At 33.7% G+C, this 27,409-nt stretch overlaps 2 protein-coding genes across 7 annotated transcripts; one reads left to right on the top strand and one right to left on the bottom strand.

The window, feature by feature from the left end:
• The first annotated feature begins 493 nt into the window (after positions 1-493).
• LOC132195627 (probable G-protein coupled receptor 158) lies at positions 494-9,337 on the top strand. Of its 5 annotated transcripts, none has more exons than XM_059617744.1 (15): positions 494-619; positions 3,919-4,052; positions 4,177-4,316; positions 4,435-4,576; positions 5,061-5,262; positions 5,320-5,431; positions 6,297-6,593; positions 6,655-6,723; positions 6,786-6,895; positions 6,952-7,135; positions 7,224-7,523; positions 7,607-7,765; positions 7,817-7,954; positions 8,016-8,036; positions 8,135-9,337. In XM_059617744.1, exons 2-15 carry the CDS (start codon positions 3,962-3,964, stop codon positions 8,306-8,308), a joined length of 2,139 nt encoding a protein of 712 aa, XP_059473727.1. In that variant the 5' UTR covers positions 494-619; positions 3,919-3,961; the 3' UTR covers positions 8,309-9,337. The 5 variants fall into 5 exon arrangements, with proteins under 5 accessions (XP_059473727.1, XP_059473729.1, XP_059473726.1 ...); XM_059617743.1 differs by lacking the exon at positions 494-619 and adding an exon at positions 1,725-1,841; XM_059617745.1 differs by lacking the exon at positions 494-619 and adding an exon at positions 1,727-1,841 and having other exon boundaries at positions 7,829-7,954.
• Positions 9,018-27,297, bottom strand: LOC132195629 (monocarboxylate transporter 10). 2 transcript variants are annotated; one of them, XM_059617748.1, is made up of 7 exons: positions 26,848-27,294; positions 26,006-26,157; positions 25,677-25,940; positions 10,496-10,645; positions 10,304-10,444; positions 10,016-10,241; positions 9,018-9,958 (listed from the first exon to the last, which is right to left on the bottom strand). In XM_059617748.1, exons 1-7 carry the CDS (start codon positions 27,059-27,061, stop codon positions 9,810-9,812), a joined length of 1,296 nt encoding a protein of 431 aa, XP_059473731.1. In that variant the 5' UTR covers positions 27,062-27,294; the 3' UTR covers positions 9,018-9,809. The 2 variants fall into 2 exon arrangements, with proteins under 2 accessions (XP_059473731.1, XP_059473732.1); XM_059617749.1 differs by lacking the exon at positions 10,496-10,645 and having other exon boundaries at positions 26,848-27,297.
• Between the last annotated feature and the right edge of the window lie 112 nt (positions 27,298-27,409).

Here is a 27,409-nt window from a genome sequence, read left to right as displayed (position 1 = left end):
GAGAAGACTGCAATTTTTTAGTGGTTAAAAAAAAAATTGGATGGAAAACTTGATCGCGATTTAATCTAAGGATTGGTCCATTTGTAAAGCATTTATTGCTTAAGCGGTTTAGTGAATTAGGAGCCAATAAATTTATAATACGCCATTAGCGAACAAGTTATGCAACATGTTGAGCACGGATGTCGAGCGGGCTGCCGTTCGGCGACATTGCTCCGTCGTAAATATATATATTTTTTTGTACTCAATTGGTGCGGGCAACACTCGTAAAGTTAAGGGGAGATGAGAAAACACACACAATCGGTGCGTAATTGCCGTCGAGCCCATAATATTCCCTGATGTGGCGATCTCGTATATATATAGTGTCGCCGGACGCCAATTGCAGCGCCTTAATGTTCCCGAAACTAATCGCGGCTGGTCTGCTTTTACGGGACTGGAGAGCAGAGAGTGGGGCTGCGAGCGATTGGGCAGGCGCCGTGGGTATTTTTCGCACCCGAAGGACCGCCGCTGGAGGAGCATTTCCGAGGCCGAGCCGCACGCGAGAGAGAGCAGAAGCTGCACCCGCAGGACAAATAATGCCGCCGAGTGGGCCCCTGATGCACCGCAACCCAGCCCGCTCATGGTGAGTAGTTTAAAGAGACACCGAAAAGCAAGTCCCGGGCCCGGGGGCGGCGGCCGCTTTTCCAAGGGAGACCGCGATCTAGGCAGGAAGGGGTTGGAGCGCAGGGAGCACTCTCAAGAGCTGGGCAAATTTTTTGTCTCTCGTTTTATCAAAGAAAGTGCGCGCCCAGAGAGAGACTCTGCCTTTTTGTCGCTGCTAATTTTTGCTCCGAGACAAAGGGAGAATGAGACAAGTCCTTTTTATGTGTATAATATTCCTGTTCAAGCTCTCAAGTAAGAGACAAAAGAAAGGGACGAGACGGTATTTTTTTTTAAATGTACATTTTTAATGAAGCTCTTTTAATTTGATAAAATTTGTTAGGGTTTTGTTGTAATTGAAGTGGAAATAAAAGACACACCCTGTTGCGTTTGTCACGAAAATTACAAACACATGCAAGTAGATCTGCACAGGTCGTAGCCATGCAAATTCGCCCTCTCCCCTAGTAATGTTCCTCCGCCGCGATAACACCCTTCAACAGTTGGATTTGCACATTGATCCATTCAGATTCTCAGCAGATATACCAGAGAGATCGGAGTGCGCGCGGTGTTTATTTTCATATCCACCCCCGCACTGTATATATACTTTTGTTCATTTTCCGAAACAAAAGAGGCGCATCGCGAAAAGTGGCTTGGGATTTTTTTTGTATATTTTTTTTCATTCTCCTCGGTGAACAAGAAGAAAGACGCGCATCTGGATTTTAGCGAATCGACCTGGCGGCCACCTGGGGCCGGTGGCCGCGGTTGCGGATTGCGGCGGCCGATATCGCGGATATCCTCGGCGGCGGAATTCAATTAGGATGTTGACGTTCGCGGACGGCGAACGAACGAACGAACGAACGAACGAACGAACGAACGCGCCGCCTGCCTCTTTGCAAACACCATAAAATCGATGGCGGGCGCATCGGCGCGGAGCACCCCCTGCCAGCCTCCCCTCGACAGCCCTAGCACCACCGTACGTGTGTGTGAGGTGCCCACCCTAGAGCTGCAACAAGACAAATTGAGGCTCCATTACTCATCGCGGCCATGCAGCCGCTTTTTGTCTGCACCGCACCTCGTTTTGCCCAAATTTGCTTGCTGGCCGCGCCCCAAAGGCCGGCCGCGATTTATCTGCTGCGCCAGGCCGAAAAAACACACTTTTTTGCTCAAATTATTCTCAGCCCCGTCTCGCACTGATTTCCTCAAAGGTATATTTTCTGTGACACGTCCAATCAATTTACTTTCAATTTCGTTTCTTTTCCAACACAATTGATTAAAGATTGAGAAATATATTAAATGCATTAAAAACACCGCTAATAAAATCTTGAAATAGTTTTTTTTATAACGATTAAGTTCCTCTTGGCGCTTTGATCTTTTTTTTATTTTCCGCAGCTCTTCGTCTCTGGGAATTTTTGTTTAACATATTTGACTGTTGATAAATTTGCTCTCTCGTTTACTGAAACAACAGTGGGGCCTGTGTATTTATTTACTCCACCGAGAAATCCGCAGCAGCTGCTGAGGTGTGTTGCTCCATCTCAGTCAGATGGATGCGGCGTTCGACCTTGACCGCTGGAAAGTAGTAGTTTCGGGGAATAATACATTATATCGGCGGCCGAAATCTGCAAGCAAAAGCCGAGACCGTTTTCAGCCGATATAAATTCTTGAACGGGGTCCAAGCGGCGCGATCTGTGGAAAGCTATTTTTGGCCCGAATGTGCCCCCATGGAATAAATGTGTCCAGACTATGTGTTTTTCCAAAGGCCTCGCGCGCGTTCCCAGAACAAAGAGGAGATCTGTGTGTCGAGGCGCGCGCGGTTTGATTAGAGAATTCACAGCCGCTCCCGCTGTGACATGAATCATTAGCGAAATGAGAACTCGAGACGACGGATTGTGATTTAATGAGCCGGGATTCTGTGAAAATCGCTGCCACACTTTTGCATCAATGGAGAGTTATTAGCTTTGAATGAGGGGCGCAAGTTAAATTGAAAATATGCTCACAATTTAATTAGGATACACAAAATTTTGAGCTTAATTTCACTCCATTATGATTATCAGTTTTATTTATTTACACAAAACAACTTATTTTGCTACTTACAAATTTAAAAGTCAGCTTTTGATTTCTTGAAATTATAGTTTTGCTTCGAAAAATGATTAATTACAAAAAAAAAAACGCTTATTATTATATGAAATCCAACCAATTTACTAGAGTTACTGAATTATATATTTGATATATTTTTTTAAATTAAATAAAAATATAACATTTGTCTTTTTTATAATTATGACAAATTTTAATTTTTCACAATTATTCTAAAAAACTAATAAATTCTATTTGTATTAATTATATTATGAATTTTTCCGCTCATTTTCAGTCTGGGGCGGACTTGCCCCGTTTTTCTCTCGTCCGACGCTTCGCACACACTTCTCTCGTATTTTGTGTGGCGACGTCTATTTTTGGCTGCTGGAGCGATAGATTGGCTTGGTCCATGCGGACGCGCAGAGTGCAATGAAATCTCACTCGGCCAGACCCATTAAGAGGGACAGATTGTTTGTCCTGCTTCTCTCGCTCCCTCTCCGAATTGTTCTCCATTTTTGCCTCCCTCGCCCCGGCAAATTTCCTTTGCTAACGCGCGGATTTGCGAATAATTTCCTGCGAGAGTCGTCCGCACGCTTCGCCGCTCTCAGACTTCCTGCGCTAAATGGAATATATGCATATTTATTTTCAAGTGCCGCCCGCCGCACTGTCTTTTTGAGTACAACAGGAAATTTTGTTTCTTCCTCTGTTGGCGCCCGCTTTATCTTTCAACGTTTTTGGTGCTTGAAGCAGAGGAGGTTGAGAAGAAAAACAAACTTTTCTTATCGGTGAAAAATTTGTTGCGAATTTTTCCAGCAATTCATTCAAGCATATAATAAATGAAAATAAATATTTATGTTTAAGGATGGGAAAATGAATTATCATCTTTTTACCAAATTAATTGTCAGAAATGATCTAATTGTAAAATATAAAATAAGAGACACATAAAAAAAATAATAAATTAGAATCACCTATTTTGATATTATCCGCCTTCTATCAACCATTTTTTGCTGTTAAAATTCCATTTGAATTTGCCCATTTTGGCAAAAATCACTTATTTAAAAATAAAAACACTTGAAAACCCCTATTTCGGCCAAAAAATTGCCCATTTTTCCCAATATCCCAATAATATTTTACACTTAACTTATAAATTATATTTGTATTTTATTAAAAATAAAATATATATAATATTTATATATTTTCTGTGTTATATAGTTGCGGCTCGACTTGGCGCTGAAGTGAAGGACGACATTTAGGCATGTCTTGGGGCCCAGGTGGAACTTTTCTGCTGCCTCTTCTGGCTCTCATTTCAACTTCAAAGGCTCTGCAACTCTCGACGCAGCAAACTTGTGAGTTTCACGCGCCGCTTCCATTCAATTATCCGTCTGTCCTCTTTTTATTTATTTTTTTGCTGAAAAAACTTCTTCTTCTATTTCCTCCCTTGCTCGAATTCACGCGCTTTTTTCCCCGCAGTTTCGGTGGCCGAGGAGACACTCGAGTCTGCTCTGGACACGGTGACGAAAAGTTACTCGTGCGGACAGACAGCCGAGCCGTTCGACCACCCCCACATGCTGCACAACGCCACCCCCGCGTTGATCCAACCTCACCTGCAGGTAAAAAGTTTTCAATGTTTTCCTACAATTAGATGAATTTGCAAAAGTTGGTTGTGAGTAAAAATTATGTGTGTGTGTGTGTGTGTTTTTCTCTCACCTTTGCAACTTAATTTTTTAGACGGCACTTGAAGCTGGTGCTTTTCTCTCTGTGTTGCCCCCTGACGTGGGTCCCAAGGGGTTAGGTCTGCTGTGGCGCACCCTGCGCACTCCTCGCACCCCCGCCTCGCCGATAGGCCTCGTATTTCACGACACTTCCAAAAGTATTTCAATAAATCTTGTTTCTTCTCAACTTTTTTTAACCATTTTTCATGGACTGGTGGAAATAATTTACATATTAATAAGAATTTTTCGCTCGATAATGGATAATTTCAAATTGCATAATTTAGATTTAAAATAAATTTGAGGCTGATTTAACAAAATCAAATTATTTGTAAAAAAAAAAAAAACTAGTTAAAATTTCTGGACTTATGAAATGAATATTTCAAATTTTATTTCCGGAGAGCATTGATATTTTTTCTTTAAATATTGATCGTTGGATTTATATAATTGTTTTAATGTAAAAAATTGCATCATGAAAAACTTTGATATCTTGTCTTAAAAACATTTGAAATTAAAATAACAAAGTAAAAAGTTTTCTTGAAAAAAGACGTTTTCGCCAGTCTTGTTCTTTTCTATTTTCTGATCAATTTAATTTTGAAATTTTTTGTTCATTTAAAAACACTTTTTATTGATTTACTTTTTCAGAGCTGGTGTGGTTCCTGCGAGAATCGGGCCGCACATTCTACAGCGCTTCGAACAACACTCTGGCCCAGCGATACTCTCAGCTGGCAGGCGCCCTGACCACCCCTGCCAATAATTCCACTACTGGCCCGCTCTGGAGCCGTCCTTTCTGGGACTGCGACGCCTCTCAATGGGTCCTGGCTGCAATATTCCCCGTAGCCAGCAGGTTTGCTTCTTTCTTGATATATTTTCTGTCGGTTCGCATTTTCATTGTTGCTTGCAGGGGCTCTTTGTCTCTGCTGCTGCCTCTCAAGTCGCTGGATGTTGATCAGTGCGACGACGAGAACGCGTCGCTGTTCAAGGGAACGCACAAGTGCGACCCGGCCACATCGACGGTGAGTGCTGCTAATTTTAATTCCGCCGGTGTATATTGATAATTTTCTGCCGCGCGCCGGCGGAGAGCGCCCTTAAGTGAACGCTCCATTAAAAAATGTATGTCAATAAGCCGCTGCGCCTCCAATGCCGCCCATTTACTTAGCGCCGGCCGGGGATGTCGAATATCCATTAAACACGCATGTACACGCCAATAGCAATTATTTTTAATCCGCAAAGTCGCACGCGCTAAATTATTAATCACACTTAATCAGCACTTATCGACCGCCCGTCGTTAATTAAAAAGAGCATGAAATTACAAATATCTCAACCATGAGCCGATGTAGAGGGAGAAAATTTGAGCCGAAAGTATTGAGAAAAGTCTAATTGAAAGTTTCTAAATGTGCTTTTTCTAGTTTCTGAGAAAATTAAGCCAATTTTCGAGCACTTTATTTAATCTGCAAAGAAATATCACGTTAGTACGTATTATGGTTCTAAAAATACTGAATTAATGAAGAATCTTCATATTTCTCAAGTTCTGATGTTCAGCCGGATACATAACTAGGGTTTACCAAAACTGCTGTCAAATTAATGCGGCTAAAGATTGTTTAATTTCCTCGGTGGGAGGTTGGAGCTAATGCACCAAGGTATCTTTTAAAGTGCACCAAGTTTCTAGGTCAAAGTTTTATAGGCAACTAGAAAAAAAATTAAGCTATTGATTTTAAAATACCTTTTTGAAATTGAAAATGACCTGTGATAAATTAAAAGTTGATGATTTTTCATCACATTTGAGTCAAATTGAGAAGGTTAAATTCTATATTTCAATGAAAATGGTAGGATTTGAAAAAAATTGGTACATGTAATTTTATGGAAAATAATTGCGCGCAGTGCGTCTTCGTTGCTGGCCGCGGATTCTGCTCAGGCGCCTATTCCTGTCGCTGCGTGGAAGGGTTCTTTGACCCTGAGGGCCCTGACAACTGGACGGGCCTTCTGCCCAGCAGCGAAACTCCCCTGGGGCCGCGCACCTGCGTCCAGTGCCCTGACGAGTGCCAACCTTGCAAGGGCGGCCGCTGCGAGGCAAAGTTGCAGCCCACCCTGAGGGCCGCCCTCTTGGCCACGCAGGCCGTCTGCATGACCATCACCTTTGTTATTTCCGTCGCTGTTTTTCGCAACAGGAAGAGAAAAGTATACGCACGTTCTCTATTTTTTATTCTGAATTTAAAAAATTTAAAATTAATTCTTTCAGCCGCTGTCATCCAGCATGTGGACTATGTTGGAAACCATCTTATTTGGCACTTTCCTTCTATACGCAGGGGTATGAATTACTAAAATATAATCAGATGAAAAAAGGAACTAATGTTACATTGAATTTTTAAGGTGCTGATTCGGTATTTCAATCCCTCAGTGGAGTTTTGTCTTCTCGAAACCTGGTGCAGAGAGTTTGGTTTCGTTATCTGCTACGGGGCAATCATTCTTAAGCTATATAAGTAAGACGTGTCTATAAACAACCTAATTATTTACACAAAATTTTAATTAATTTTAGAATTTTAATTGAATTTCGGACGCGCAAGGCACACCGCTGGGTGGTCAGAGACAAAGACCTGCTCAAATATTTGACAGCGATGGTGCTGATCGCTTTTGTTTACTTGGCTGGCCACACAGCCACTGCCCTTCACACCCTGCAAGAGAGGCCGGGGGCCTTGATGGCCAGAGGGCGGACCCTGCAGGTACATCTCATTTCAGCTCTGAATTATTTTTCATGGTCAATTTTTTTTTATGTAATTAAAAAATCTTTTTGGTTTTCTTCTCGAGCAGGGTGTTTCGTTTCCGACGTGCAAACCTCTGTGGTGGGAGCTGGTGACGCAGGCCGGAGAATTCGGCCTACTTATTTTTGGCCTGCACCTCAGCGTGGCCAGCAGGAACGCGTTCACGCAATATCGGGAGCGCGAGTTCCTGTGCGCGGCCCTGGTGGTCGAGCTCCTGGTCAGCGTGCCCTTCTACGCGCTCAGGGCGTTGGCCTGGCCCCACCTGCACCCTGACGTGGCCTTCACTGCCTACGTGGCCCGCTCCCAACTCACCAACTCCATTGTCCTGCTGCTCATTTTCGTTCCAAAGGTAACAACATTATCTTTAATTTAAATTGTTTATTACTTTTGTTCAATTAAAAAGAAAAAAACAATTAATTTTTGAATTTGCAGTGGTGGTATTGTCACTTGGCCGCCAAGCAAAAGCCCAACGCGCGGCCCTATCCGTTGCTGGGCGAAGCTCCGGCTCCGGCCAGTCCGGCCCTGGGCGCGTGTGTGGACGCCGACTTTGCCGAAGTCAGTCTGGCCGACATGAACCCAGAAGACATTCGGGTGAGTTTCGATGAATCAATCTAACGTGACTTGAATCAATATTTAAAAAAGGAAACTTACCAGGCGGAGCTGAAGCGACTTTACACTCAACTGGAGGTGCTCAAAAACAAAACTATTCGATACGACAACCCTCACATTTCCAAGCGGCGCGGCGGACGAAAGGTGGCGCACAGACGCTTCTCCCTGCAGGTAAAGTCCAGTAGTTTGGCCGAATCACTCAATATTTCTGATTTCCCACTCATGCTAACAGAAGAAGGGCAGCCGCGAAAAGGTGAGAAATGCATGAGAACAAATTTGAAATTTTTTAATATTTTTTTTTTTTTTATCTATTTTGAGATATTTTTAATATTAATCGTTGAAATTTGCCAGGCGCTGCACCACAGGCAAAAGTCGTCCAAGCATCACGGCCACCACGACAATGAGGACGGAGGAGAAGTGTCGCGCACCCCTGAAGACTCGGTGTGCAGCATCGAGGGCCCCAGCGCAATCTATAACGACGGCCCCTCGGTGGCCTACAGCGAGTACAACTACAGCCGCAAGTGAGACCCACCGACGGTCCCTGTCCTGATAATTATTCTGCTCTCCAACAATATCAATTATAATAGTACCCTAATATTTTTGCAATTCACGCCTCGAAACCGACCAATTTGAAAAGCGCGGACTAATTTTTTTACACTAATTTTATCAATCCTTTTCATTGAAATCGAGGCTTCATATCTTTTGAAAATTATCTCTTGCCTTAATTTTTTCATTAATCAAAAATTGATCTCACAAAAGGGGTACGCACATCTGAAAATGCAGAGCAAAAATATCAGGCTGATTGGACACACTATATTACAAAAAGATAAGGCGGTTTTGTGCTTAAATCCGATGTTAGGAAGCAGCTTGGACCAAAGATTGTATTAGACAATAGATAGGCTACTAGAAATTAAGGTCCTCATCTTGATCAGTGTTTTGGCCGCAGGGTTGCCGCGCATTAATTAAGGAAAGAAAGAAAGAGGGAACTATAACCAGCGCAACTAATTTATAAAAAAAAGAAAAAGAAAATATAATTATATTCAAGTGTTCAGTCCCCCCAGGATGTGTATGCAACCCTTTGTTACCCAAAAGCAGAGCATCATCATCGAAAAAATGCGGAAGAATTAAAAAACTCAAACTTGTTGTTATTTCGTTTTGAATGAGAGCATTTGAATGAAAGAGATAAAAGCACTGCAGATATAAACTCAAACAAAACTAAGGCAATGAAACTGTATAAATTATTTTGATGTTTTTTTTTTTAGAACAAAGTGAAATTTGAACGTTGGATTTTCTTTTAAACACGAGGAATTAATTGCATAATTTGATTGAGCACAAAGAAATGTACTGTTAAGGGGTTAACACGCCGCATAAATAATTATATAGCCATCAACATGTGATAATGTTGGAATGACTGGACAGAGCGAATGTGTTCAGCTAAATGTGCGTGCAAGTTAAATTAAGTTTATGAAAAATAGGACAAAACTGTGTAATAGCTATAAAAAAATATTAATAATTATAAGCTAAATAAAAATTTCCCCTATTATGATGTGGAAACAATACATAATATGAATACTTTAATTTTTTATTTAAAAAATCCTTATTGTTAGGTAAACTATAATTTTTTTCAATATATTTTGTTGTTTGGAGAATAATCAACGTGATTGAACAAAAGCTACTCATCACCGCCTGCAGAAACTGCACTTGAGAGTTTTACTACCTCTTAATTAAAGCAATTAAAGAACAGCAAAAAACTAATCAGAGACTTGGAAAATTTTAAGTTAAATTGAATTTATACACAGTAAACCTGCTATTCCAGATTGGGAAATATTTTCTTTTACAAAACAAATTCTTTGTTAAACTTTAATTGACATCTTAAATATATTTATTTTGAGAGAAAACTATGACTTCGTTGATGAGCTACAAAATTCTTTTAAAATATCTCTTTGATCTCGTTATTACTATCACAATGAGCGAGGCTAATATTTAAATGCTGAGAAATAATTTAGGGAATTATAATAAATGATCATCACACACTGTTGTGGAGTCCCTGAGAGTTGTTCTTTGGCTCGGATTTGACGCACTTGATGGCGAACAAAGCGATGGCGCCTAAAATCGGTGGACCTCCAGCCAGCAGGAAGGGCACCGTGTAGGAGTTGAAGTGGTCAAAGAGCTTGCCTGATTTTCATTATCACAATTAATAAGGCTGTCAATTAAAAGTTAAAAACGAAATACCTGCAACAGGGGGTCCGACTGTGAGTGGAATGGAGCAGAGTCCGAGCAAAAAGCCGATGGCCTGTGAAGCGCCCTCGGAGCCGCACAAATCGAACGCGATCGGTCCGAGCAGACTGATGAAGCAGCCGTCGAAGAGGCCCATTCCCAGGGCAATTAGAATCATGTAGGACCAGGCGGGGGCGACCACCAGCAGCATAGTCAAAGAGCCAATTGAGATGAATGAGATCTGCAAAGAAATCGCGTCCACCGATTAATTACGTCGATCAAAGCAGCTCAATTGTGCCGCACCTGCTGCAGTAAAATTCGGTCCACGTTCGGCATGTCGGCGATTTTGCCAAAAATGATGCGGCCCACGCCTGAGGTGAGGCCGATGCACATGACTAAGATCTTGCCGTCGGCGTCTGGGAAGTTGACCGACACGAATTTCACCTAATTAAATGAAGTTTTTTATAATTAATAAATTATAATAAAAATATGTACCATGTGGACGTAAGGAACAAAGTAGCCGAAGAGGGAAATCGGAATGGCAAGCGCCCATATCACATACTTCTTATTCTTCCAAATTTCAAAATTAAGGCATTCTTTTTTTTCAGTGCTTGAATCTGGGACCTTCGCTGCTCCTGCTGGTATCTGAGGCAAATCCATAAAAAAAAGTTAAATTTGTATTGACCGAGAGAAGAATAAAGAATAAATAATAATGTTACTCATTAAAAATTTAATTTTATGGTAAAAATGCATATTTCATCATTATTAGAACAAATTAATTTCCAGGAAAGAAAGCTTTCGAAATCGGGACAAAATTCACTCCAGTCTGAACTTTTCAACATTTATTGAGAAACATAATAAGAAAATCGCATACCCCTCAAGCGCCAAGTAATTTATTTCTAAAATATTAAATAAATCATAAAATCAAGAAATGCTCATACCCGTGAAGAGCCCCATGTATTTATATATAGATAAAAATCCTTCAAATTAACTGAAAAATTTGGTTCTTTTCTCGATACAACCCATTGATTCTCAGATATAATTTATTTCTAAAATATTAAAAAATCATAAAATCAAAAAATGCTCATACCCGTGAAGCGCCCCATGGATTAATATAATGAATAAAAATCCTTCAAATTAGCTGAAAGAATTGGTTTTTGACTCGATACAACCCATTGATTCTCAGATATAATTTATTTCTAAAGTATTAAAAAAAATCATTAAATCAAGAAATGCTCATACCCGTGAAGCGCCCCATGGATTAATATAATGTATAAAAATCCTTCAAATTAGCTGAAAATTTTGGTTTTTTGCTCGATACAACCCATTGATTCTCAGATATAATTTATTTCTAAAATATTAAAAAATCATAAAATCAAAAAATGCTCATACCCGTGAAGCGCCCCATGGATTAATATAATGAATAAAAATCCTTCAAATTAGCTGAAAGAATTGGTTTTTGACTCGATACAACCCATTGATTCTCAGATATAATTTATTTCTAAAGTATTAAAAAAAATCATAAAATCAAAAAATGCTCATACCCGTGAAGCGCCCCATGGATTAATATAATGTATAAAAATCCTTCAAATTAGCTGAAAATTTTGGTTTTTTGCTCGATACAACCCATTGATTCTCAGATATAATTTATTTCTAAAGTATTAAAAAAATCATTAAATCAAGAAATGCTCATACCCGTGAAGCGCCCCATGGATTAATATAATGTATAAAAATCCTTCAAATTAGCTGAAAAATTTGGTTTTTTACTCGATACAACCCATTGATTCTCAGATATAATTTATTTCTAAAATATTAAAAAAATCATTAAATCAAGAAATGCTCATACCCGTGAAGCGCCCCATGGATTAATATAATGTATAAAAATCCTTCAAATTAGCTGAAAAATTTGGTTTTTTACTCGATACAACCCATTGATTCTCAGATATAATTTATTTCTAAAGTATTAAAAAAATCATTAAATCAAGAAATGCTCATACCCGTGAAGCGCCCCATGGATTAATATAATGTATAAAAATCCTTCAAATTAGCTGAAAAATTTGGTTTTTTACTCGATACAACCCATTGATTCTCAGATATAATTTATTTCTAAAATATTAAAAAAATCAATAAATCAAGAAATGCTCATACCCGTGAAGCGCCCCATGGATTAATATAATGAATAAAAATCCTTCAAATTAGCTGAAAATTTTGGTTTTTTGCTCGATACAACCCATTGATTCTCAGATATAATTTATTTCTAAAATATTAAAAAAATCATTAAATCAAGAAATGCTCATACCCGTGAAGCGCCCCATGGATTAATATAATGTATAAAAATCCTTCAAATTAGCTGAAAAATTTGGTTTTTTACTCGATACAACCCATTGATTCTCAGATATAATTTATTTCTAAAATATTAAAAAAATCAATAAATCAAGAAATGCTCATACCCGTGAAGCGCCCCATGGATTAATATAATGTATAAAAATCCTTCAAATTAGCTGAAAAATTTGGTTTTTTACTCGATACAACCCATTGATTCTCAGATATAATTTATTTCTAAAATATTAAAAAAATCAATAAATCAAGAAATGCTCATACCCGTGAAGCGCCCCATGGATTAATATAATGAATAAAAATCCTTCAAATTAGCTGAAAATTTTGGTTTTTTGCTCGATACAACCCATTGATTCTCAGATATAATTTATTTCTAAAATATTAAAAAAATCAATAAATCAAGAAATGCTCATACCCGTGAAGCGCCCCATGGATTAATATAATGAATAAAAATCCTTCAAATTAGCTGAAAATTTTGGTTTTTTGCTCGATACAACCCATTGATTCTCAGATATAATTTATTTCTAAAATATTAAAAAAATCATTAAATCAAGAAATGCTCATACCCGTGAAGCGCCCCATGGATTAATATAATGAATAAAAATCCTTCAAATTAGCTGAAAAATTTGGTTTTTTGCTCGATACAACCCATTGATTCTCAGATATAATTTATTTCTAAAGTATTAAAAAAAATCATTAAATCAAGAAATGCTCATACCCGTGAAGCGCCCCATGGATTAATATAATGAATAAAAATCCTTCAAATTAGCTGAAAAATTTGGTTTTTTACTCGATACAACCCATTGATTCTCAGATATAATTTATTTCTAAAGTATTAAAAAAATCATTAAATCAAGAAATGCTCATACCCGTGAAGAGCCCCATGGATTTATATAATGTATAAAAATCCTTCAAATTAACTGAAAAATTTGGTTCTTTTCTCGATACAACCCATTGATTCTCAGATATAATTTATTTCTAAAGTATTAAAAAAATCATTAAATCAAGAAATGCTCATACCCGTGAAGCGCCCCATGGATTAATATAATGTATAAAAATCCTTCAAATTAGCTGAAAAATTTGGTTTTTTACTCGATACAACCCATTGATTCTCAGATATAATTTATTTCTAAAATATTAAAAAAATCATTAAATCAAGAAATGCTCATACCCGTGAAGCGCCCCATGGATTAATATAATGTATAAAAATCCTTCAAATTAGCTGAAAAATTTGGTTTTTTACTCGATACAACCCATTGATTCTCAGATATAATTTATTTCTAAAGTATTAAAAAAATCATTAAATCAAGAAATGCTCATACCCGTGAAGCGCCCCATGGATTAATATAATGTATAAAAATCCTTCAAATTAGCTGAAAAATTTGGTTTTTTACTCGATACAACCCATTGATTCTCAGATATAATTTATTTCTAAAATATTAAAAAAATCAATAAATCAAGAAATGCTCATACCCGTGAAGCGCCCCATGGATTAATATAATGAATAAAAATCCTTCAAATTAGCTGAAAATTTTGGTTTTTTGCTCGATACAACCCATTGATTCTCAGATATAATTTATTTCTAAAATATTAAAAAAATCATTAAATCAAGAAATGCTCATACCCGTGAAGCGCCCCATGGATTAATATAATGAATAAAAATCCTTCAAATTAGCTGAAAAATTTGGTTTTTTACTCGATACAACCCGTTGATTCTCAGATATAATTTATTTCTAAAATATTAAAAAAATCATTAAATCAAGAAATGCTCATACCCGTGAAGCGCCCCATGGATTAATATAATGAATAAAAATCCTTCAAATTAGCTGAAAAATTTGGTTTTTTACTCGATACAACCCATTGATTCTCAGATATAATTTATTTCTAAAGTATTAAAAAAATCATTAAATCAAGAAATGCTCATACCCGTGAAGCGCCCCATGGATTAATATAATGAATAAAAATCCTTCAAATTAGCTGAAAAATTTGGTTTTTTACTCGATACAACCACTTGATTCTCAGATATAATTTATTTCTAAAATATTAAAAAAATCATAAAATCAAAAAATGCTCATACCCGTGAAGAGTCCCATGGATTAATATAATGAATAAAAATCCTTCAAATTAGCTGAAAGAATTGGTTTTTTAATCGATACAACGCATTGATTCTCAGATATAATTTATTTCTAAAATATTAAAAAATCATAAAATCAAAAAATGCTCATACCCGTGAAGAGTCCCATGGATTTATATATGAATAAAAATCCTTCAAATTAGCTGAAAAATTTGGTTTTTTACTCGATACAACCCATTGATTCTCAGATATAATTTATTTCTAAAATATTAAAAAAATCATTAAATCAAGAAATGCTCATACCCGTGAAGCGCCCCATGGATTAATATAATGAATAAAAATCCTTCAAATTAGCTGAAAGAATTGGTTTTTTAATCGATACAACGCATTGATTCTCAGATATAATTTATTTCTAAAATATTAAAAAAATCATAAAATCAAAAAATGCTCATACCCGTGAAGAGTCCCATGGATTTATATATGAATAAAAATCCTTCAAATTAGCTGAAAAATTTGGTTTTTTACTCGATACAACCCATTGATTCTCAGATATAATTTATTTCTAAAATATTAAAAAAATCATTAAATCAAGAAATGCTCATACCCGTGAAGCGCCCCATGGATTAATATAATGAATAAAAATCCTTCAAATTAGCTGAAAGAATTGGTTTTTGACTCGATACAACCCATTGATTCTCAGATATAATTTATTTCTAAAGTATTAAAAAAAATCATTAAATCAAGAAATGCTCATACCCGTGAAGCGCCCCATGGATTAATATAATGAATAAAAATCCTTCAAATTAGCTGAAAAATTTGGTTTTTTACTCGATACAACCACTTGATTCTCAGATATAATTTATTTCTAAAATATTAAAAAAATCATAAAATCAAAAAATGCTCATACCCGTGAAGAGTCCCATGGATTAATATAATGAATAAAAATCCTTCAAATTAGCTGAAAGAATTGGTTTTTTAATCGATACAACGCATTGATTCTCAGATATAATTTATTTCTAAAATATTAAAAAATCATAAAATCAAAAAATGCTCATACCCGTGAAGAGTCCCATGGATTTATATATGAATAAAAATCCTTCAAATTAGCTGAAAAATTTGGTTTTTTACTCGATACAACCCATTGATTCTCAGATATAATTTATTTCTAAAGTATTAAAAAAATCATTAAATCAAGAAATGCTCATACCCGTGAAGAGCCCCATGGATTTATATAATGTATAAAAATCCTTCAAATTAACTGAAAAATTTGGTTCTTTTCTCGATACAACCCATTGATTCTCAGATATAATTTATTTCTAAAGTATTAAAAAAATCATTAAATCAAGAAATGCTCATACCCGTGAAGCGCCCCATGGATTAATATAATGTATAAAAATCCTTCAAATTAGCTGAAAAATTTGGTTTTTTACTCGATACAACCCATTGATTCTCAGATATAATTTATTTCTAAAATATTAAAAAAATCATTAAATCAAGAAATGCTCATACCCGTGAAGCGCCCCATGGATTAATATAATGTATAAAAATCCTTCAAATTAGCTGAAAAATTTGGTTTTTTACTCGATACAACCCATTGATTCTCAGATATAATTTATTTCTAAAGTATTAAAAAAATCATTAAATCAAGAAATGCTCATACCCGTGAAGCGCCCCATGGATTAATATAATGTATAAAAATCCTTCAAATTAGCTGAAAAATTTGGTTTTTTACTCGATACAACCCATTGATTCTCAGATATAATTTATTTCTAAAATATTAAAAAAATCAATAAATCAAGAAATGCTCATACCCGTGAAGCGCCCCATGGATTAATATAATGAATAAAAATCCTTCAAATTAGCTGAAAATTTTGGTTTTTTGCTCGATACAACCCATTGATTCTCAGATATAATTTATTTCTAAAATATTAAAAAAATCATTAAATCAAGAAATGCTCATACCCGTGAAGCGCCCCATGGATTAATATAATGAATAAAAATCCTTCAAATTAGCTGAAAAATTTGGTTTTTTACTCGATACAACCCGTTGATTCTCAGATATAATTTATTTCTAAAATATTAAAAAAATCATTAAATCAAGAAATGCTCATACCCGTGAAGCGCCCCATGGATTAATATAATGAATAAAAATCCTTCAAATTAGCTGAAAAATTTGGTTTTTTACTCGATACAACCCATTGATTCTCAGATATAATTTATTTCTAAAGTATTAAAAAAATCATTAAATCAAGAAATGCTCATACCCGTGAAGCGCCCCATGGATTAATATAATGAATAAAAATCCTTCAAATTAGCTGAAAAATTTGGTTTTTTACTCGATACAACCACTTGATTCTCAGATATAATTTATTTCTAAAATATTAAAAAAATCATAAAATCAAAAAATGCTCATACCCGTGAAGAGTCCCATGGATTAATATAATGAATAAAAATCCTTCAAATTAGCTGAAAGAATTGGTTTTTTAATCGATACAACGCATTGATTCTCAGATATAATTTATTTCTAAAATATTAAAAAATCATAAAATCAAAAAATGCTCATACCCGTGAAGAGTCCCATGGATTTATATATGAATAAAAATCCTTCAAATTAGCTGAAAAATTTGGTTTTTTACTCGATACAACCCATTGATTCTCAGATATAATTTATTTCTAAAATATTAAAAAAATCATTAAATCAAGAAATGCTCATACCCGTGAAGCGCCCCATGGATTAATATAATGAATAAAAATCCTTCAAATTAGCTGAAAGAATTGGTTTTTTAATCGATACAACGCATTGATTCTCAGATATAATTTATTTCTAAAATATTAAAAAAATCATAAAATCAAAAAATGCTCATACCCGTGAAGAGTCCCATGGATTTATATATGAATAAAAATCCTTCAAATTAGCTGAAAAATTTGGTTTTTTACTCGATACAACCCATTGATTCTCAGATATAATTTATTTCTAAAATATTAAAAAAATCATTAAATCAAGAAATGCTCATACCCGTGAAGCGCCCCATGGATTAATATAATGAATAAAAATCCTTCAAATTAGCTGAAAGAATTGGTTTTTGACTCGATACAACCCATTGATTCTCAGATATAATTTATTTCTAAAGTATTAAAAAAAATCATTAAATCAAGAAATGCTCATACCCGTGAAGCGCCCCATGGATTAATATAATGAATAAAAATCCTTCAAATTAGCTGAAAAATTTGGTTTTTTACTCGATACAACCACTTGATTCTCAGATATAATTTATTTCTAAAATATTAAAAAAATCATAAAATCAAAAAATGCTCATACCCGTGAAGAGTCCCATGGATTAATATAATGAATAAAAATCCTTCAAATTAGCTGAAAGAATTGGTTTTTTAATCGATACAACGCATTGATTCTCAGATATAATTTATTTCTAAAATATTAAAAAATCATAAAATCAAAAAATGCTCATACCCGTGAAGAGTCCCATGGATTTATATATGAATAAAAATCCTTCAAATTAGCTGAAAAATTTGGTTTTTTACTCGATACAACCCATTGATTCTCAGATATAATTTATTTCTAAAATATTAAAAAAATCATTAAATCAAGAAATGCTCATACCCGTGAAGCGCCCCATGGATTAATATAATGAATAAAAATCCTTCAAATTAGCTGAAAGAATTGGTTTTTTAATCGATACAACGCATTGATTCTCAGATATAATTTATTTCTAAAATATTAAAAAAATCATAAAATCAAAAAATGCTCATACCCGTGAAGAGTCCCATGGATTAATATAATGAATAAAAATCCTTCAAATTAGCTGAAAAATTTGGTTTTTTACTCGATACAACCACTTGATTCTCAGATATAATTTATTTCTAAAATATTAAAAAAATCATAAAATCAAAAAATGCTCATACCCGTGAAGAGTCCCATGGATTAATATAATGAATAAAAATCCTTCAAATTAGCTGAAAGAATTGGTTTTTTAATCGATACAACGCATTGATTCTCAGATATAATTTATTTCTAAAATATTAAAAAATCATAAAATCAAAAAATGCTCATACCCGTGAAGAGTCCCATGGATTTATATATGAATAAAAATCCTTCAAATTAGCTGAAAAATTTGGTTTTTTACTCGATACAACCCATTGATTCTCAGATATAATTTATTTCTAAAATATTAAAAAAATCATTAAATCAAGAAATGCTCATACCCGTGAAGCGCCCCATGGATTAATATAATGAATAAAAATCCTTCAAATTAGCTGAAAGAATTGGTTTTTGACTCGATACAACCCATTGATTCTCAGATATAATTTATTTCTAAAGTATTAAAAAAAATCATTAAATCAAAAAATGCTCATACCCGTGAAGAGTCCCATGGATTTATATATGAATAAAAATCCTTCAAATTAGCTGAAAAATTTGGTTTTTTACTCGATACAACCCATTGATTCTCAGATATAATTTATTTCTAAAATATTAAAAAAATCATTAAATCAAGAAATGCTCATACCCGTGAAGCGCCCCATGGATTAATATAATGAATAAAAATCCTTCAAATTAGCTGAAAATTTTGGTTTTTTGCTCGATACAACCACTTGATTCTCAGATATAATTTATTTCTAAAATATTAAAAAATCATAAAATCAAAAAATGCTCATACCCGTGAAGCGCCCCATGGATTAATATAATGAATAAAAATCCTTCAAATTAGCTGAAAAATTTGGTTTTTTACTCGATACAACCACTTGATTCTCAGATATAATTTATTTCTAAAATATTAAAAAAATCATTAAATCAAGAAATGCTCATACCCGTGAAGCGCCCCATGGATTAATATAATGAATAAAAATCCTTCAAATTAGCTGAAAGAATTGGTTTTTTAATCGATACAACGCATTGATTCTCAGATATAAATTATTTCTAAAATATTAAAAAAATCATAAAATCAAAAAATGCTCATACCCGTGAAGAGTCCCATGGATTAATATAATGAATAAAAATCCTTCAAATTAGCTGAAAGAATTGGTTTTTTAATCGATACAACGCATTGATTCTCAGATATAATTTATTTCTAAAATATTAAAAAATCATAAAATCAAAAAATGCTCATACCCGTGAAGAGTCCCATGGATTTATATATGAATAAAAATCCTTCAAATTAGCTGAAAAATTTGGTTTTTTACTCGATACAACCCATTGATTCTCAGATATAATTTATTTCTAAAATATTAAAAAAATCATTAAATCAAGAAATGCTCATACCCGTGAAGCGCCCCATGGATTAATATAATGAATAAAAATCCTTCAAATTAGCTGAAAGAATTGGTTTTTTAATCGATACAACGCATTGATTCTCAGATATAATTTATTTCTAAAATATTAAAAAAATCATAAAATCAAAAAATGCTCATACCCGTGAAGAGTCCCATGGATTAATATAATGAATAAAAATCCTTCAAATTAGCTGAAAGAATTGGTTTTTTAATCGATACAACGCATTGATTCTCAGATATAATTTATTTCTAAAATATTAAAAAATCATAAAATCAAAAAATGCTCATACCCGTGAAGAGTCCCATGGATTTATATATGAATAAAAATCCTTCAAATTAGCTGAAAAATTTGGTTTTTTACTCGATACAACCCATTGATTCTCAGATATAATTTATTTCTAAAATATTAAAAAAATCATTAAATCAAGAAATGCTCATACCCGTGAAGCGCCCCATGGATTAATATAATGAATAAAAATCCTTCAAATTAGCTGAAAATTTTGGTTTTTTGCTCGATACAACCACTTGATTCTCAGATATAATTTATTTCTAAAATATTAAAAAATCATAAAATCAAAAAATGCTCATACCCGTGAAGCGCCCCATGGATTAATATAATGAATAAAAATCCTTCAAATTAGCTGAAAAATTTGGTTTTTTACTCGATACAACGCATTGATTCTCAGATATAATTTATTTCTAAAATATTAAAAAATCATAAAATCAAAAAATGCTCATACCCGTGAAGAGTCCCATGGATTTATATATGAATAAAAATCCTTCAAATTAGCTGAAAAATTTGGTTTTTTACTCGATACAACCCATTGATTCTCAGATATAATTTATTTCTAAAATATTAAAAAAATCATAAAATCAAAAAATGCTCATACCCGTGAAGAGTCCCATGGATTTATATATGAATAAAAATCCTTCAAATTAGCTGAAAAATTTGGTTTTTTACTCGATACAACCCATTGATTCTCAGATATAATTTATTTCTAAAATATTAAAAAAATCATTAAATCAAGAAATGCTCATACCCGTGAAGCGCCCCATGGATTAATATAATGAATAAAAATCCTTCAAATTAGCTGAAAAATTTGGTTTTTTACTCGATACAACCCATTGATTCTCAGATATAATTTATTTCTAAAGTATTAAAAAAAATCATTAAATCAAGAAATGCTCATACCCGTGAAGCGCCCCATGGATTAATATAATGTATAAAAATCCTTCACATTAGCTGAAAATTTTGGTTTTTTGCTCGATACAACCCATTGATTCTCAGATATAATTTATTTCTAAAATATTAAAAAATCATAAAATCAAGAAATGCTCATACCCGTGAAGCGCCCCATGGATTAATATAATGAATAAAAATCCTTCAAATTAGCTGAAAAATTTGGTTTTTTACTCGATACAACCCATTGATTCTCAGATATAATTTATTTCTAAAATATTAAAAAATCATAAAATCAAAAAATGCTCATACCCGTGAAGCGCCCCATGGATTAATATAATGAATAAAAATCCTTCAAATTAGCTGAAAAATTTGGTTTTTTACTCGATACAACCCATTGATTCTCAGATATAATTTATTTCTAAAGTATTAAAAAAATCATTAAATCAAGAAATGCTCATACCCGTGAAGCGCCCCATGGATTAATATAATGAATAAAAATCCTTCAAATTAGCTGAAAAATTTGGTTTTTTACTCGATACAACCCATTGATTCTCAGATATAATTTATTTCTAAAATATTAAAAAATCATAAAATCAAAAAATGCTCATACCCGTGAAGCGCCCCATGGATTAATATAATGAATAAAAATCCTTCAAATTAGCTGAAAAATTTGGTTTTTTACTCGATACAACCCATTGATTCTCAGATATAATTTATTTCTAAAGTATTAAAAAAAATCATTAAATCAAGAAATGCTCATACCCGTGAAGCGCCCCATGGATTAATATAATGAATAAAAATCCTTCAAATTAGCTGAAAAATTTGGTTTTTTACTCGATACAACCCATTGATTCTCAGATATAATTTATTTCTAAAATATTAAAAAAATCATTAAATCAAGAAATGCTCATACCCGTGAAGAGTCCCATGGATTTATATATGAATAAAAATCCTTCAAATTAGCTGAAAAATTTGGTTTTTTACTCGATACAACCCATTGATTCTCAGATATAATTTATTTCTAAAATATTAAAAAAATCATTAAATCAAGAAATGCTCATACCCGTGAAGCGCCCCATGGATTAATATAATGAATAAAAATCCTTCAAATTAGCTGAAAGAATTGGTTTTTTAATCGATACAACGCATTGATTCTCAGATATAATTTATTTCTAAAATATTAAAAAAATCATAAAATCAAAAAATGCTCATACCCGTGAAGAGTCCCATGGATTAATATAATGAATAAAAATCCTTCAAATTAGCTGAAAGAATTGGTTTTTTAATCGATACAACGCATTGATTCTCAGATATAATTTATTTCTAAAATATTAAAAAATCATAAAATCAAAAAATGCTCATACCCGTGAAGAGTCCCATGGATTTATATATGAATAAAAATCCTTCAAATTAGCTGAAAAATTTGGTTTTTTACTCGATACAACCCATTGATTCTCAGATATAATTTATTTCTAAAATATTAAAAAAATCATTAAATCAAGAAATGCTCATACCCGTGAAGCGCCCCATGGATTAATATAATGAATAAAAATCCTTCAAATTAGCTGAAAATTTTGGTTTTTTGCTCGATACAACCACTTGATTCTCAGATATAATTTATTTCTAAAATATTAAAAAATCATAAAATCAAAAAATGCTCATACCCGTGAAGCGCCCCATGGATTAATATAATGAATAAAAATCCTTCAAATTAGCTGAAAAATTTGGTTTTTTACTCGATACAACGCATTGATTCTCAGATATAATTTATTTCTAAAATATTAAAAAATCATAAAATCAAAAAATGCTCATACCCGTGAAGAGTCCCATGGATTTATATATGAATAAAAATCCTTCAAATTAGCTGAAAAATTTGGTTTTTTACTCGATACAACCCATTGATTCTCAGATATAATTTATTTCTAAAATATTAAAAAAATCATAAAATCAAAAAATGCTCATACCCGTGAAGAGTCCCATGGATTTATATATGAATAAAAATCCTTCAAATTAGCTGAAAAATTTGGTTTTTTACTCGATACAACCCATTGATTCTCAGATATAATTTATTTCTAAAATATTAAAAAAATCATTAAATCAAGAAATGCTCATACCCGTGAAGCGCCCCATGGATTAATATAATGAATAAAAATCCTTCAAATTAGCTGAAAAATTTGGTTTTTTACTCGATACAACCCATTGATTCTCAGATATAATTTATTTCTAAAGTATTAAAAAAAATCATTAAATCAAGAAATGCTCATACCCGTGAAGCGCCCCATGGATTAATATAATGTATAAAAATCCTTCACATTAGCTGAAAATTTTGGTTTTTTGCTCGATACAACCCATTGATTCTCAGATATAATTTATTTCTAAAATATTAAAAAATCATAAAATCAAGAAATGCTCATACCCGTGAAGCGCCCCATGGATTAATATAATGAATAAAAATCCTTCAAATTAGCTGAAAAATTTGGTTTTTTACTCGATACAACCCATTGATTCTCAGATATAATTTATTTCTAAAATATTAAAAAATCATAAAATCAAAAAATGCTCATACCCGTGAAGCGCCCCATGGATTAATATAATGAATAAAAATCCTTCAAATTAGCTGAAAAATTTGGTTTTTTACTCGATACAACCCATTGATTCTCAGATATAATTTATTTCTAAAGTATTAAAAAAATCATTAAATCAAGAAATGCTCATACCCGTGAAGCGCCCCATGGATTAATATAATGAATAAAAATCCTTCAAATTAGCTGAAAAATTTGGTTTTTTACTCGATACAACCCATTGATTCTCAGATATAATTTATTTCTAAAATATTAAAAAATCATAAAATCAAAAAATGCTCATACCCGTGAAGCGCCCCATGGATTAATATAATGAATAAAAATCCTTCAAATTAGCTGAAAAATTTGGTTTTTTACTCGATACAACCCATTGATTCTCAGATATAATTTATTTCTAAAGTATTAAAAAAAATCATTAAATCAAGAAATGCTCATACCCGTGAAGCGCCCCATGGATTAATATAATGAATAAAAATCCTTCAAATTAGCTGAAAAATTTGGTTTTTTACTCGATACAACCCATTGATTCTCAGATATAATTTATTTCTAAAATATTAAAAAAATCATTAAATCAAGAAATGCTCATACCCGTGAAGAGTCCCATGGATTTATATATGAATAAAAATCCTTCAAATTAGCTGAAAAATTTGGTTTTTTACTCGATACAACCCATTGATTCTCAGATATAATTTATTTCTAAAATATTAAAAAAATCATTAAATCAAGAAATGCTCATACCCGTGAAGCGCCCCATGGATTAATATAATGAATAAAAATCCTTCAAATTAGCTGAAAATTTTGGTTTTTTGCTCGATACAACCACTTGATTCTCAGATATAATTTATTTCTAAAATATTAAAAAATCATAAAATCAAAAAATGCTCATACCCGTGAAGCGCCCCATGGATTAATATAATGAATAAAAATCCTTCAAATTAGCTGAAAAATTTGGTTTTTTACTCGATACAACCACTTGATTCTCAGATATAATTTATTTCTAAAATATTAAAAAAATCATTAAATCAAGAAATGCTCATACCCGTGAAGCGCCCCATGGATTAATATAATGTATAAAAATCCTTCAAATTAGCTGAAAATTTTGGTTTTTTGCTCGATACAACCCATTGATTCTCAGATATAATTTATTTCTAAAATATTAAAAAAATCATTAAATCAAGAAATGCTCATACCCGTGAAGCGCCCCATGGATTAATATAATGAATAAAAATCCTTCAAATTAGCTGAAAAATTTGGTTTTTTACTCGATACAACCCATTGATTCTCAGATATAATTTATTTCTAAAATATTAAAAAAATTATAAAAAATTTTCCGAGATTTCCTTAGGTTTCCCAGCAAATCAGCCACCCTTTCCAGATCAAAAATTACCTTTGAAAGGTGGCATTTTTGTTGTAGTTGTAATTTTTCTATTATTTGTACAGACATCAGAGTAATGGAAATCAATAGTAAATTTAATTTTCTTTAAAAAAGTCACCAAGACAATTCTTGGTGCAAAATTTCAATTGTTTGAGATCAAAAGGTAATTTTTTATCATTTAATACTTTATGATTTTCTAGTTCTTCTGGAAAACGTTTTAGAGGAAAATGTTGAATATAAAAGTTGAAGAATATTTAATTTAGCACACTTTTTTTATTTAACATTTTCCTCTAAATCCAAAGCGGCAAAAGTTATAATAAATGCGGAAATGTTTAAAAATGATGTTTCTGATCAATGTTAACCTTAGGGGCAGTTTGGGTGAAAATCTAAGAAGGCTCAACTGCACCTGAGGTGATATGCCCTGATATTAAGGATGAGAATTGTGACAATTTATAGACATTTCCTCTCATTCAAATTTACGGTGCTTCAACTTTCAACTTTCTTTATATAAAAAAATTCTATATTGCATTTTTGATAGTAAAAAAAATGACAAAAAATTTATCTTTGTTTTAACAAAGTGTTTTTTTTTTGCAATTAAAGCAAACTTAAATAACGTTTTGAAAGCTAATTAAATTTTCTATCGATTGGTGTTGGTCTTAACGTTGCACAATAAATAGTGAAATTACCATAAAAGTTAAAAATGCGCCACCTTTCAAAGGCAAAAATCTTGAGAAATCTCAGAGAATGTGTCTCAATGGATGGTGAAAATTTGAGAATGTCGTGAATTTTTACTGGGTTTTACTTTTGATTCATGCACCGTATTAAATTATAATTTTTACCTCAAATAAGTTTGCGGCGACGACAATGAAAATCATAAGGCAAGCGATTGAGCGTAAAACCCACTCGAGCCCGATGAGAGGAATGAGTTTTCCAAAGGCGAGCGGGATCAGAATGGTGAAGACGGAACTGCCAGCAGTAACGATTCCATTGACGAGGCCCAACCTTTGCTTGAAGTGGAAGCCCAGGATGGCCAGGGACGGCGTGTAGGCCAGCGAGGCGCCCAGTCCGAACAAAATGCCGTAGGTGAGGTAAAGCGCCTTGACCTTGACAGAGTCGATCGCACAATCAAAATCAAAATTCGGCTCACAATTAATTAATTAATTCTCACATATTTAATGAGGAGCGAAGACATGACCATGCCCATGACAGCCAGCGCGCCGCCGATCATGGTGGTTTGCCGGTGGCCCAGTCGGTCGGTCAATATTCCGGCCAGCGGAGAAAAGGCAAAGGTCGCGCCAATCGTCAGCGAGCCCACCAGGGCTGCAAAAACAAATCACAAAATTTAATGGAATAAATAGAAACCGCGTTACGTAAATTTTCTTGCTAAACTTTTTAATCTTTGCGTACTGTCAAAATGCCAATCACATTGTTTTTGTTTTTTGCAATCTTATTATTTTCCCTTTCGCTTATTTTGCACAGAGAGCACGAACTTAAAAAAATTAGCAGAAAAAGTAAAGTTAACATAATTATTTTCCTCCTTTGCTACTATTAAAAGTAAAATGTTTATATCGTTAAAATCGTAAAAGTTAGTAATTTAATATAATTGAGTTGAAATAGAATACAATTTTATATTTATTCAGATAATTTGTATATCGGATTATTATTATGTCCCTTGAAAAACCCTAAATTTAAAAACCTAGCATTATTTTTGTGCTAAATTAGCCTTAGGTTGATTAGTAGCCTACAAGTTTCCATAGTTGGTTGAAGAGTTTTTACACATTGTTGTAATTTTTACATTTCTCACGTGTAATGTACGGAAATGCTACAGGATGAAGTAAAACCGCAAAATATCCAAGCCGACATATTGTATCATCTTTTAAATTAAAAAAAATACTTCATCTCCGCACCGCCTATATTTACAAAAAAACCCTAATATTTGTATTTTTAATTAGCTGAAGAATTATTTAGATTCTTATATTAATTAAAGATTATATTAATTAAATTCCTCACAAGCTTTGTAGGACGAGTCGTGAATTCCATTCGCCTCCAAATTCTTCTGCAGGTCGAAGTAAATGACGCTGTACGAATTGATGATGCCGAAGATGAGGCCGTTGATGAGGAAGCTGGAGAGGACGACCAGCCAGGCTCGGAAGCCGCCGTCCGCCGGCGTCCACGGCTCTTTGTTGGGCAGCATCTTCTCTCTGGAATTGCTCTTGTACGGCATCAAGCCTCTCCGAGCGAATTTGGCGAACGACTAGACCAAAGTGGTGCGCCCGGGTGTTGTTTGTGTCCCCACTAGCTAGGCCGCCGACACGGCTCCCTCATTCAAATGCAATGCAGTGCATTCTCGGCATTTGCAAAAGCGCTGACAATGCGTCGTTGGAAGCTGAAAAATTCTTGTTTTCGCGAGCCGGCTCTACTGCGACGTGAATCTCTGCGCCCGACGAGAGGTTCAATACTGCGTGCGGCACACATTGTGGGTCATGCTTTGTCGATCGCCCCGAAAGCAGGCATGCGCTGCCGCGAATTAAAATAGAAAAGAAGATTGGTGAATAGAGAAAGACTGACTGAA

Source organism: Neocloeon triangulifer, unplaced genomic scaffold, assembly GCF_031216515.1.
Source record: "Neocloeon triangulifer isolate White Clay Creek 2 clone unplaced genomic scaffold, ASM3121651v1 ptg000010l, whole genome shotgun sequence".
Taxonomy (NCBI): Eukaryota; Metazoa; Arthropoda; class Insecta; order Ephemeroptera; family Baetidae; genus Neocloeon; species Neocloeon triangulifer.
The sequence above is the reverse complement of the archived record's forward strand: the minus strand, read 5'-3'. Positions and strand labels throughout refer to the sequence as shown.